This window comes from Schistocerca piceifrons, chromosome 7, assembly GCF_021461385.2.
Source record: "Schistocerca piceifrons isolate TAMUIC-IGC-003096 chromosome 7, iqSchPice1.1, whole genome shotgun sequence".
Classification (NCBI taxonomy): domain Eukaryota; kingdom Metazoa; phylum Arthropoda; class Insecta; order Orthoptera; family Acrididae; genus Schistocerca; species Schistocerca piceifrons.
Window position 1 is genome coordinate 484,535,530 of NC_060144.1, and position 14,416 is coordinate 484,549,945.

General features: G+C 41.8%; 1 protein-coding gene across 1 annotated transcript in view; it reads right to left on the reverse strand.

Moving 5' to 3' along the window:
• LOC124805261 overlaps positions 1-14,416 on the reverse strand; it is a 64,745-nt gene that overhangs the window by 49,087 nt on the left and 1,242 nt on the right. Inside the window, exon 3 of the mRNA XM_047265772.1 lies at positions 5,885-6,092. Within this exon, the coding sequence (XP_047121728.1) occupies positions 5,885-6,092 (208 nt within the window). The remainder of the gene's footprint in view (positions 1-5,884; positions 6,093-14,416) is intronic.

The following is a 14,416-nucleotide window of genomic DNA, read 5'->3' on the forward strand; positions in this document are numbered from 1 at the left end:
GACGGAGCCAGATGGCCCCGAGACTCCAGTACCCAATGCAAGCGCCGGCTCACCATCCGTTCAAGCAACTTGCAAAGAACGTTGGTGAGGCTAATGGGACGGTAGCTGTCCACCTCCAGAGGGGTCTTTCCAGGTTTAAAAACGGGGATGACAATGCCTTCCCGCCATTGCGACGGAAACTCCCCCTTGACCCAAAGACGGTTGTAAAGATCGAGAAGGCGCCGCTGGCAGTCCACTGAAAGGTGTTTCAGCATCTGACAGTGGATGCCATCTGGCCCAGGAGCGGTATCAGGGCAAGCAGCTAGGGCACTGCGAAATTCCCACTCACTGAATGGAGCATTGTAAGATTCCGGGTGGTTGGTGCGAAACGAAAGGCTCCGACGTTCTATCCGCTCTTTAATGGAGCGGAAGGCCTGGGGGTAATTCGCAGAAGCGGAACTCATAGCAAAATGCTCTGCTAAGCGATTTGCAATGACGTCGGAGTCAGTACAAACGGCTCCATTCAGTGAGAGCGCAGGGACGCTGGCAGGGGTCCGATAGCCATAGACGCGTCGAATCTTGGCCCAGACCTGCGAGGGAGTGACATGGAGGCCAATGGTGGACACATACCACTCCCAGCACTCCTCCTTGCCTTGGCGGATGAGGAGGCGGGCCCGCGCACGCAGCCGTTTGAAGGCGATAAGGTGGGCTAAGGAGGGATGTCGCTTGTGACGCTGGAGCGCCCGCCGGCGTTCTTTAATCGCTTCAGCGATCTCAGGCGACCACCAAGGCACAGCCTTCCGCCGAGGGGACCCAGAAGAACGGGGAATGGCAGATTCGGCGGCAGTAACGTTGCCGGTGGTGACCGATTGAACCACCGCATCAATGTCATCAGTAGAGAGAGGCTCAAAAGCGGCAGTGGAGGAGAACAAATCCCAGTCAGCCTTATTCATAGCCCATCTGCTGGGCGCCCAGAAGAGTGACGCTGTGGTAGTGACAAAAAGAGCGGAAAGTGGTCACTACCACACAGGTCGTCATGCACACTCCATTGGACAGACGGTAAGAGGCTATTGCTACAGATGGAAAGGTCAATGGCGGAGTAGGTGCCATGCGCCACACTTAAGTGTGTGAAGGCACCATCATTTAACAGCGAGAGATCGAGCTGCGACAATAAATGCTCAACGATGGCGCCTCGACCTGTGGCCACTGACCCACCCTACAGAGGGTTATGGGCGTTGAAGTCGCCCAATAGCAAGAAAGGTGGCGGCAATTGGGCGACCAGTGCAGCCAGGACATGCTGCGAGACATCACCATCCGGTGGAATGTAAAGACTGCAGACGGTAACAGCCTGTGGCGTCCACACGCGTACAGCGACAGCCTCTAAAGGCGTCTGGAGAGGGACAGACTCGCTGTGCAGAGTCTGAAGGACATATATGCAGACGCCACCAGACACCCTTTCATAAGCTGCTCGGTTCTTATAATAACCCCGACAGCCACGGAGACGCCGCTGGGTCACCTGCTGCCTCCAAGTGAGCACCTGTGCCAGTGCTTTCCATGGCGTCAGAGGGACTGGCGAGATCGAGGTCCTCAGCGGACGCCAGGATCTCCACCTCGTCCTCAGACGCAGAGTTTGAAGGTTGCGGTGGGACAGGTGCCACCGCAATGTCAGGATGCTTGGGAGCCTTTTTCTTCAACTGCTTCGCACGCTGTGCCTTGGGAGGGTCTGGCTGGGAGGGCCCCACTGGGTCAGTCTCAGGGACGGACGACGACCGTGAAGCCCTATGACCAGCGACCGGTTGTTGTTTCAAAACTTTGCGGGTGTCCGCTTTGACACTGGGCAAAGCCTGGGAAGGGAGGGCCCCAAGGGACATCACAACGGTAAACCATCACCTTAACCTTTTCGGGTAAGACATCACCCTCAAAGGCCAAGATGAAGGCACCGGTGGCTACCTGATTATCCCTCGGACCCCGATGGACGCGCCGGACGAAGTGAACACCTCGTCGTTCGAGGTTGGCGCGTAATTCATCGTCAGACTGCAGAAGAAGATCCCTGTGGAATATAATACTCTGGACCATGTTGAGACTCTTATGCGGCGTGATGCTAACGGAAACATCCCCCAACTTGTCACAATTGAGCAACCTCCGTGACTGGGCAGAGGATGCCGTTTTGATGAGCACAGAACCAGAGCGCATCTTGGACAAGTCCTCCACCTCCCCGAACTTGTCCTCTAAATGCTCCACAAAAAACTGGGGCTTAGTCGACATGAATGATTCTCCATCAACCCGCATACACACGAGGTACCGGGGTGAATATTCTCCACTGCCTTCTTTAGCAAGACGTTCATCCCATGGAGTAGCTAGGGAGGGAAACGATCTCTGATCAAATTTCTTCCCATTGAGGTTAGACCTCGATCGCTTAGAGACTGCTGGTGGAGGCCCACCAGCGATAGATGATGTACCACGCTTCATTGCGGGTCATCCGCCCTGATGCCACCTACTCCGACCAAGGGCCCTCCCCACGGGCGCCACCCAGCCACAGCAATAGCCACCTGGCAGGATGGCCATTGCCGGGAGTCCTGATGCCCCAGGGAGATGGGCATCTACTCCATGGCATACGTGGGGAGTGAACGGCGCAGGCATCAGTAGAGCGATCCCTGTGTTGTCAGGGGGCTACAACCAAGAGGGTACATGGCGGCCCCACCACAACGGACTGGCTACCGTGCTGGATGTTAGGTGACATGTGGTCCATGGGCGCCGTGAGTGCAGAAAATGGCCCTGCACAGTGCTTGGCAGAAAGTGCACGCAGGAGCGCATCCATGCCCAAGCGATGGAGAGCGGGCAAGACTGCAATGCAACGACGAATAAGATGGCGAAAGTTCTCAACACAACACGGACACAATGCACCAAGTAAGGCGCCCTTCCCCAATCGGCTCGCTCTTCGGAAAAATTTTGAGATATGGAGGTCAAACCCGACAGGGGACCATCACATAAGGCCGAAACATTTGAGACTCCTTTTAGTCGCCTCTTACGACAGGCAGGAATACCGCGGGCCTATTCTAACCCCCAAAGCCGCAGGGGGAATCATCAATTTCTCTGTTAATACGTTCTGGACATATTAATAAGTATTCTATGACCTCTCAGCTGATAGCTGTGCAACTGAATTAGAATGAAACAGATATCACACAAAGCAGTTGTTTGTTCTCTACTGGGTGCCAAACATCTAGAAGCAATGGAAATGTAGCTGTGGTAGACGAGAGGTGGAAAAACTGGAAGTAAAGAAAGACCACTGAAAGAGTACAAACGGAATAGGTACACAAATTTCCATCAAACGATCTAATTTGAAAAATCATCTACCTTCCTGGTTTGTAATACTTTTGTTTAAAAAAAATTTTAAGAAGCAAAATACTCTTGATATGAAGGGAAAAAAGAACCTAGAACAAATACTAGGGTAAGTGCTGATGTAGTACTTAAATTACGTGCTGATGTAGTAATCAGATTACTGTAACTTTGAGGAAACAAGGTGCACAAAACAAGACTTAATTGTTGCAGTAAAGAGACACTGCCACGATCCTGGTATCATCAAACACAAATATACGAAAACTCTTCACATTCTACACAAGGAAGTACAGCAGGGAACAGAGAGGTGAATAAATACTGTATTATTATATCTTTAACCACATCACATAACCTATGTTCACTGTGGGGTTTAAACATAGTAAGATTATGGATTGTCTTTCAGTGCAATCTTTAGGGTCACTACAAATTTTATTATTAAGATTATACAAATGGTAGACAATCCTAAATTCGTTATTTTGAGATATGGAATGAACAGCCAGATACTAAATTTCAGGTGGTATGAGATCTTTAACAAGCAATGCAACACTGATTATGTTCCATAATGAGCAACTTCTTCCAGACATCAATGTCTACTACCTTGAAAAATGATACAAAACTGTCTGTCACTTGTCTTCAGAAATTACCACTGTTTACAGTTCATGCTGGTTGTCAAAGATGGAGTATTTAGCCACATTATATGAATTTAAAAACATGTTTCCAGTCACAACATTGTTTCCACCCATGTCTGCAGCATTTTTTCCAGTCAATCACGTAAAATTGCTTCTGACCAAAGTTGCAACACATTTACAACTATGTTCATTGTTTGCATCCCCGGCCACACTAGCAACACACATCTCTGCATGTTATCCCATCCTTCGCAACAATGACATAGGCAGCAAAATTTTATGTTGGGTTGTTTGGGAGGGGGAGGGGGGGGGGGGGGGGGGGGAGGAGACTAAACAGCAAGGTCATCGGTCTCATCGGATTAAGGAAGGATGGGGAAGGAAGTTGGCCATGCCCTTTCAAAGGAACCATCCCGGCATTGCCTGGAGCGATTTAGGGAAATCACGGAAAACCTAACTCAGGATGGCCGGATGCGGGATTGAACCGTCGGCCTGCCGAATGCGAGTCCAGTGTGCTAACCGCTGTGCCACCTCACTCGGTAAAATTTTATGCTGTCCATTCACATTAAGTACTTTGTTGTGTCCAGTGAAGAGGATGAATTAATGATATGTGGTGCTGCATTACTAATACTTGACAACACAAGCAGATGATTACAACCGCACAGTCGTCACGCTCAGCATAAACATACTGTAGCAAACTTGGTGTGAATGGTGTGCTGCACATGTTGAATGTGGAAGAAGTGATGCTTTTTGTAGCTGCACTTGGGTGTCACCATCCAATTTTAAAATTGCAATGAATTGGTTAGAGAAATTTATTTCAAAGAAAGATAAGTTTCGGAAAATAGTATTCTGTGAAGCATGGATTTGCTGTTAGTCTTCAGTTTTCACAATAAGAGATTTATTTCAGAGCTTACATATTTATTCTACATTTCAAAGCCGGCTATATATCAAACAGTTCCAGCAATTTGTGAAGCTCTGGTTTAACAATTACACATCAGCAATTTAACTGTGTGAATAACATGGAATTATAATACATATACTTATGTAGTGAAACATATAATACATCAATAAATTCAATCAAATCCTCTTAATTATCAATGCCTACCACCTCTTCTACAGTAATGCCACAACTGGTGTTAAGATACAACAGGAGAACCTGTAGTAGTTGTTGATTCCCCTACCATGTCCACACTCATTGATGATTATTTCATTCTCTTATATTAATTCAGTTCTGCATCAAAGAGTATCTGATACAGTTAATCCGTATTGTGTTGGCAGAAGCACAAATTTCTTTCTTACATCTGAACTCTTCACTCTCTAAGAGGCAACACAATACCACATTGTGCTACAAGAATTCATAGTCTTAATATAAACAAACACTTGGGTCAAACAGTGGCATTTAGTAGTAGTAGGCTAGAAATAGTGTTTCCTTCGATCTGTATGGACATGGCCACAGACGGCTATTTTCATGTTTGCAACATGCTGCAAACACTGAGAGGCCCACAGTAGCTGCAAACACAGTTGCAAAACATTTTTCAAACTCAGTGCAAACATTGCATTACTCATTACAGGAATTCCAGGATGTAGTACCCATAAGATTTAATTGTCAGCATCTCTCAATTTGACCATGAATTATACACTTCAGTTGTTTCACAGCAGTTTTTCCACACACACATACACACACACACACACACACACACACACACACACACACACACACACAAAACCTATTATAAAAATTATGCACACAGTTACGGACACATAATTCTGAATGCAGAGTTCAGTTCTGTCAAGCAGCCGACACTGCCATCACTTTCCACAATTGCGCTCTCTCTCTCTCTCTCTCTCTCTCTCTCTCTCTCTCTCTCTCTCTCTCTCTCTCTCTCTGTGTGTGTGTGTGTGTGTGTGTGTGTGTGTGTGTGTGTGTGTGTGTCCGACACACTTACCTCTGAGTTTGCGTTGCCTAAATCGGTGCACAAGGAAGAAAAAAAGGGACAAGAACAGCACCACAGTGATGGCATATGCTATCAGCCGGAGGCCCAAGTCAGTCGTGCTCTCATGGTTTGAATCTCCTGAAGGCTTCTGGAGTGTTTCAAGTGTATCAAGGCAGATAAACTCGCAGCACGAATTGCCCAGCCGAAAGGATTTGCAATCCTGAAATGAAATATTGCATGACAAATTTTAAAACTTGATTATGGCATCAAGCATTTTTTTTTCTTGGTGTTGACCTGAGTCTTCAGTGAATAGTTAATTTGTACTGTTCAGATCAACAGATTTTGCATCCTGGTCTTTGCCCAAGTTATGGGGAAAGATCCAATTACCCTGGTAGCTTTTCCAAGCACTTAAGTTAAGAAGTGCAAACAGACTTGTCAACAAAACATAATTTTCAGTCTTTATTGCTCATAAATCTACCATCTTTTCTTCTCATATCCTTTTCATTACAATCTCTACCTTTGCAGTGACTACAAATTTCCGACACATGCTATTTTGAATGGCAGGACACAAATTATTGGGACAATGTCGAGAACTTATTTCTGCATATGAGGCTTTCAATGTTTGTGTGGGTTATAGCAAATAAGCAATCATTACAACTGAAGGGCAGGGGAGGGGGAAGGGAATGAAAATTTAATACTGTAACATGCAAATAGTATTTTACAACCAGAAACTGATTCTTAAATGTATTATTTCTTATTTTAACTGACAACAAATTGTCTTGTACTGAAATCAGTACGACTATTCTTTAACAATCAGATAAATTATAAGGTACAGCACAAAAACCAGGGAGATAAATTTCACTGTTCAAAAAACTTTTTTTCTATTTCTGAAAAAATAGATTGTGATCCTAGTTGTACTTTAAGCGCTGAATTCAAAACTGTTTTCAGTTTTTTTTTGTCCGGGATTGTTCATGAGTAACCACAATTTTATTTCTCTTTTCTGTATCTGATATAGTGCAGCAAACATGAGTTGAAATTCGATAAACAAATTCACATTTCTATGATGTCGTAAGTTCATCACATTAATGGAGGGTGAGATCCAACATACATAACACAGTAATCTTTGTGTATATGCTTTGTAGCATTTATTTGACACGAGAAATTACAGAAAATTGACAATAAAATGAGGCCCTGTATTGTAATGTACATTACTTTTTTTCTTGTATTGTGAATCTTTCTTCTCTCAAATGATATTCCAGCAATAATCTGCTAACATAGGAAGTACCCACTTCCCTTCATAACGCCTTTCTATGGCAGAAATGTCTTTACGGAATCTTTTGCCATGTTCATCCAATATGTCACTATAAGTCTCTGTGAAGCAGTCCACATGAGAGTCCATCATATGTACCTTCAGAGACATATTGTACCCCAGATCTTGATATGCTTTGATCATGTCATTCACCATTGCTTTGTAGTTAGCAGCTCTTCTTCTTCCGAGGAAGTTTTCTGACACCATCTTGAAACAGTCCCACACTGTCTTTTCTTTGTCAGTTAAACGTGCTTCAAAATTTGCATCTTTCTTCAGCTCCTTGATTTGTGGGCCCATAAATACACCTTCCTTTATTTTTTCAGCTGAAAGACTGGGGAATCTGGTAGCCAGATATGCAAACCCACTGCCTGTTGGATTCATGGCCTTTACGAATTGTTTCATTAGGCCAAGTTAGATGTGGAGCAGTGGAAGCAGTATGTCTTCAGGAGCTACCAGACTTTCGAATTGTATATTCTTTTTGCCCACTTTCAATCTCCGCCTAGGCCATTTCATTCTCAAGTAGTGAGAATTTCTGTCTCGACTATCCTACTCGCAAAGAAAACAGGCACACTTCGTGTAGCTTTGTTGCATTCCCAGTACCAGAGCAATTACTTTGAAATCTGCACATATTTTCAATTTGTATTCATTGTATTGTAATAAATTTAGAATCCTTTGTACGATTTCGTAATTCTCTTTGGTCAAGCTGGCATAAGCTACAGGAACAGAGGGTATTTTATTTCCGTTGTGGAGCAAAACACCCTTGAGACTTGTTTTCAACACATCTATGAAAAGTCTCCCCACTCCTTTGAAATATTGGTGAAGTTTAGCACCTCCATTAGGCCAGCAACGTCATTGCAAAATGTCAGAGCTCCATCAATTACAAAATAGGAAATAAAGGCATGATTTATGTGCCTGAACACAGTGAATTTAATACTTTGGTGGAGTAGATTATACTCTTGTAATCTTGAACCAAGCAGCTAGGCCTTTTGTTTACTTAGTCCTAGATCACATACTAAATCATTTAAATCTGCTTGTGTTAACAAATGTGGCAATGACTCACTTGTGCAGTGATATAAAGGATCATCATCTGTGACTTCTTCAGTACTACTTACTTCACTGTCACTTCGCATTTGACCTGGGGCTCTTGAAGGAACTGGAAGGCTGTCAGAATGCTGCGCTGGCATTCTTGCTGAAGGAAGAGCTGGCTAAACAACCTGCCTCTTACATTTTTTGTTTGTAAAACACTGAATTTTTGTTAGACAGAAATAGAAATCAGTAACGTGGTCCTTGTAGTCTCTCCACGCCATGGGCATGGTGATCAACGCCACATTCTCTTTACTTTTTCCACCACTGAATTAGTTTGCACTAACATGTGGCACAACAGAAATGTGATGCCCATTCTTTATCTTTGTCTCCTACCTCTACTCCAAAGTAATGTTTATATGCTTTCTTTATTACTGTTGAAATTTTCTTCCTATTTTTGACAAAGGTGAACTTCCCACAGATATAGCAGAGGTTGTTTGACTTATATTGACATCCACTATGATGTGGCATTTCCGAAAATTTAAAAATTCCTCTCCAGTAATACACCTGTACTACATTAATACTAGAGAAGCACAGATATGTAAAAACAAGCAGTCAGTTTACCTTCAGCGCCAGGCTACATCCATTTAAACACACGAACTTACAAGTTCAACTCTGCTTGGAAATATGACAGAGATGGTTACTTGTCAGCCAAAACACCCACTCGTTAAGACTGACACAATTTAAGGTTAACACCACCGTTGCAAACTCAATGCACCTGCCTCTGGGAAGAGTGAAGGTTTACTGCCGAGGCAGCGACCAGCTGAGACCGTTCGAGTTAATGAACTATTGCAGGTGGTCTTAATGACATACGTGTGGTGGGGGATAACCCAATGACAACGTCCCTGTGTTTGCCATGAATTGTGGATATACATGTATGTATGTATACATATTACATAGAAAGTATCCCTGACAACAAGATTTTGTTTACATCACTTTAATATCATAAATAGAACCCTTGTCGAACAGTGTTTTTCATGTCTGAAAGATAAACTATCATGCAGAATCTCTCGGCATAACGACTGGTGGTGGACAATAGAAAAAGACCTCACATTGGCCATTTGCTCCTTAGCCTTAGTACATTATGGAGCATTTGGGCACTACGCAGCTGCAAGTTTTGTGCCATGTTTCAAATGAGATGAGTTATCAACTAGCGATATCCAATAAAATTTTGTGTTATGCTAAAAAAAAAGAAAATGCAGCCAATAGGCCTACACTTCCTATAGAATACAAAGCCTAATAGGTAGTACTTTGCTGAATGTTGAATGATTAAGACAACACAATGTAATCAAAGAAGCAAGAACAGTCATCGTGGAAGGAGGACATGAGTTATTCTCTATCTTTAGTCCAGAAGTCACCAAACTGGTACAAGGAATATACAATGATCACACAATGGGTGACTATATATCAAAACTTATTTGTGAATCTAGAAAATCATACTCTTAAAAATTATAGTTTTTATCTTTCTCTGTAGAGTTTTTGTTGAAACAAACCAATATTTTGGTTTGAATAAAAACTTTTTTGGTCTTCCAATGAACTTAAAAATAAAAGTTTGTATTTTCTTCATGGCAGCAATTGACTTTCAACCTTCTGTTCTACTGTCCAAATAATGTGAATTTTCTGAAGGTAAGCAATGATCTTTCATGATAATATTATGGAACCATTTAGAAAGATACATTTGTTATGATGGAATAAAAAAAGTGTCATAGCTCTACACCGAATCATGTCTCCCATTTTCACATCTGTGTGGCGACAAAATAAGAATTGTTCGCTAGCGGCCTTCTTCAATGAGCCTAACTCAGAAGAAAGAATTAAGCATTTCACGCCACGTTTGGCATTTTCCATTTTGATACAATCATGACCAAGAAGCAACTGGACCGATAAGTTTGAGCCACTGACTTTATCCAAACCAAAACTTCTTTGGAGTTTTTGAACAACTCTTGCTTTTGAATTTGTTGAATGTTTCCCACATAGCTATCCTTTATGCTTGTAATGACAGCATTCCAATTTTGTTTGTCCAATGAAGCTCTCCATACTTGCACAGTATCTTTCTATTGTCATTACTCAACCACATTAAATGCTCTTATGATAAAACTTATTTCGCTTGTTGCCTACAAAATATTTGTATCGATGCCATAAAGCCACCATTTTCTCCTCCCAGAAGCTGAATGTTTGATGTCTGCTGAAGTAACCGGAATTAGTTTTCCCAATGCACTAGTTTGGTGGAAAGCACCAACCAGGAGTAAGCGAAACTAGAGTAGTAAGTTACTAAGGGAGACGGAAATCGGCTACTTCCAGTCAATAGTACTGAACTAAAGGAGTAAATTACTCCAGAAGTAAATTTTTCATTTACTTGTGCACTAAACTTATTTACTCTATTACCGGTGGAGAGCACCACTGAAGAGTAAGCTACTACATTAGTAACTTAAGGAGGAAATAAAGGCCAAAATTTATGCCTAGGCAGTAGTAGGAGTAAAGTAAGAGTGTACGATGTGATCTTTGAGTTCTATGTTTTAAGTGTCGAATTATATGGATTACCTGGACTATGAAGAATATATGGAGATGGAGGAAGAGGTGAACATCCTAAGAATGAGGGGTGTAATGGAGAGAAGAGACACATTTGTGATGTACAGCGACAATGATTTCAAAGAGCGGTTTAGGTTTCATAAGGAATCTTTTGAGTTGCTGCTTGGTATGCTGGAGCACTACAGCATAATTCTGACACGAACTGTGCTTTGTCTCCTAAGTTGCAACTTCTTTGTGGACTGCAAATCTTTCGCGCAGGTACTTATCAAATCGTAGCAGGGGATCTCATTAATATTCATTGTATTACTGCTGGAAGAGCTTTTAACAGTGTGACAAACAATTTAACTGCCTTAAAACCACTGTTTGTGTCCATGCCATAGAGCCAAGAAAATACATCAAAAAACAAAAGGGAATTCTAGCGAACTGGTGGATTCCCTAATGTCATGGGGACCATAGACTGTGTACATATTCCCATGCTTTGTACTTCTGGAGCACAAGCAGAACTATACAGAAATCGCAAAAAATTCTTTTCCATCAATACACAAATCATCTGTGATGCCAATATGAAGATTTTGAATGTGGTAAGCCGTTGGCCGGGTTCCACGCATGGTGCACGCATTTGGGACAATAATAGAGTTGCTGCAGAATTTGAAAATGGACAATATGATGGGTTGCTTGTTGGAAATAGTGGATATGATCTCTACGAACATCCTATGACACCTGTGTTCCAAGCCTACACGGAAGCCGAACAATGCTACAACAGAGCCCATATTGCTACCAGAAGTGTAGTAGAGTGAGATTTCAGTGTTTGGAGGAAACATTTCCAAATTCTCACTAAAACAATGTGATTTAAACCAAACAAGTGTGAGAATGTTATTGTGGCTGCTGCAGTTCTACACAACTTTGGAATAGCAGTTAGTGATGTATTTCACCCTGATGCTGTGGAGGTGAATGACGTTGAACAATATGCATTTCAGACAAAAGCAGATGCTGCAGACCAAACTGTCAGAAGACCCATTATACTTACTTTAATTAAAATTACACAACCGCATGTTCTCTCCCTCTTTTGCTGGGAGCATCTTCTGATTAGCTCCCACCAGAGAACGCATGCCAAGGTTCGTGACTATGGGATAAAGTTTCACCTTCACCAGTTTCACTGCTACATTCAGAGCAGTTATCATCAAATTTACTTCAAATTATCACATAATCTCCAGCTATCCCCTTGAAAATCTGTGGGATCATATGAATAACCATTTGGCTTATATCATAAATCTTCGTCTCATCTACTCCATCGCCACTTTGAAATTATACTCTATTTACATTTAGCTTTCATTTTCATTGCTTTCACTTTCTTGTCCTTCCAAATCACTTTAAGCTGCTATTGTGATCTTTGTGTTAGAGCTCCTATGTTATATTCAACGAGTGTTTTTTTCCCAAGCGTCCTTTTTCTTTTTTAGTATGTTGACATTGTGCATTTTAGATTCAATAGTAGTTATGTACTTTTTCATTATTGAAGCAAACTGCTTGTTTTCATTTTCTGGTATGTTTTATGAACATTTGTTGGCTACCTCCATGTTGGTGCTAGGTTGTATTTCAAACTGGAGCTTAAATTAATATGTATCACCAACCAACAATGGACACTGGTAGCTGTAGATGGCAGGGTTAACAATCGATTCATCCACTAATAGCATATTTCTCTTTCATAATACACATATCTTATCATTAATTAGTACATACTGTCTAGCTTCTAAAATTATAGCAATGAACATATATGACGCAAAAGATGTTGTAATAATGTCTTCCGACAATCAACATTTTCTGTGAGGGAACGTAATGCACGTGCCAGCAGTGTGCAGAAATGGCTTACTTATTTAGCAATAACGCATTACTACTTTAGTTACAACTACTGAAGTAAATAGAAATTGAGCTCAAGAGTTACTATAAGAATAATTTATACTAGTTTGGTGCTCGCCACCCATTATGTAGAAATACCTTCATTTTTTTCTTAAGATCATGCAGGCTTCAGAACAGCTGCAGCAGCTGATTCCTGTATCTAACAGTACAACTGTCTCTCTCTCTCTCTCTCTCTCTCTCTCTCTCTCTCACACACACACACACACACACACACACACACACACACACCATTAAAACCATGTTTGTGTTTGCAGTGATACCAGATAAAACTGCTAACGCCTTGTGACTTTAACCAAAATTTAACACTTTCATAACTCAAACAATTTTTCTTTGATGAAGTAGACCCGAGGTATGTATACAGCTGTTGAAGTGTGTAATATATTAAGAGTGAGAGCTTCAGAAATGTCTGAGAAATGTGACGTACTCTTGATAAGACATTGATTTCTTGCTAGTCAATGACTGTCTGATAAACCCAAGTGACAACTCGAAGTATGGGCACCTCCCCCTCACGCCAAACTCCCAGAGAAACGAAAAATATAGTGTAGTCAGGTGTTGTTCTTTCGAGAAAATGATTTTAAAGTCAGTATTACATAGGTTTTTAATGAGGACAGAACTGGAACTTTTTTTTATGGTTACGTACAAGTCACTATTCACCTTCCAAAACATTAAAAGTACTCCACACCCCAGGTCTAGCCCCCTCCCTTACAAACTGTTGTATGAGTGCCCTTGGACTGCTCTACTAGATAGCTACACAAATGTGAAAAACTATATTCGCAATTTTGTTAGCACAACATTACAGAACACTACAAACCTCCTAATTGGCCATGAATTTGGTTTGATGGTCAACTGAACCTACTGATACCGTATGTATGCTTCATCCCATAACACGACGGTATGTCATATGAGCTAATATGTGCACAAACAGAACCAAGTAGAACAGTGACAATCTTTAGTGTGTATATTAGGTACTGGAAAGTAAGCTGGTAACAGAGTGATCTGTAGCCTACCATGAGGTCTATGTTTTGTAGTGAGGTGACAGCCTGAGGAAGCTGTATCTTACTTTACTTCATTCACTTTTGTTCCACAGATCCATACTGAAGATTGAAGAATGTCATTCGCAGAATCTTCATAATACCGAAAAACTGGCCAAAACTGATACAAAAAGCATAGATGCATTCAAACAATCATTCTTTCGGGTCTAGTGTAGCAGGGGATACAACCCGTCGGCTTTGGACAATGACGTCACAAGTCCCTAGATAGCAGTTTACCATTTTCGCTTTTGCTGTTATGTTTCAGTTTCGTTTTTTTACTGATTGCTTAATAAAGTGGATCTGTTTATTCTATCTCGTGAGATTTTTTTTTAAAAAGCCAAAAAACACTTATCAGCCACTGAAGGGAGCTACAACACTAAGAAGAATCGCTTCTCGATTGGCGACTTGTGACGTCAATGTCCAAAGCCGACGGGTTGTATCCCCTGCTACACTAGTCCCATTCTTTCCATGCTCCATATGTGAATGGAACAGGAAGAAAACCTGATAACTTGTACATTAGGGCATATCCTCACCATGGATTGCAAACTATACTAGCAGTCTCCATCATTGGTATGAGAAAGTGTCACACTGAAATTGATGGAACACAAACAAACATTACAACTACGTAAACACTATATAGAAAAATAGAGAAAAAAATGGTTATCATTGGGATGGGCTTAT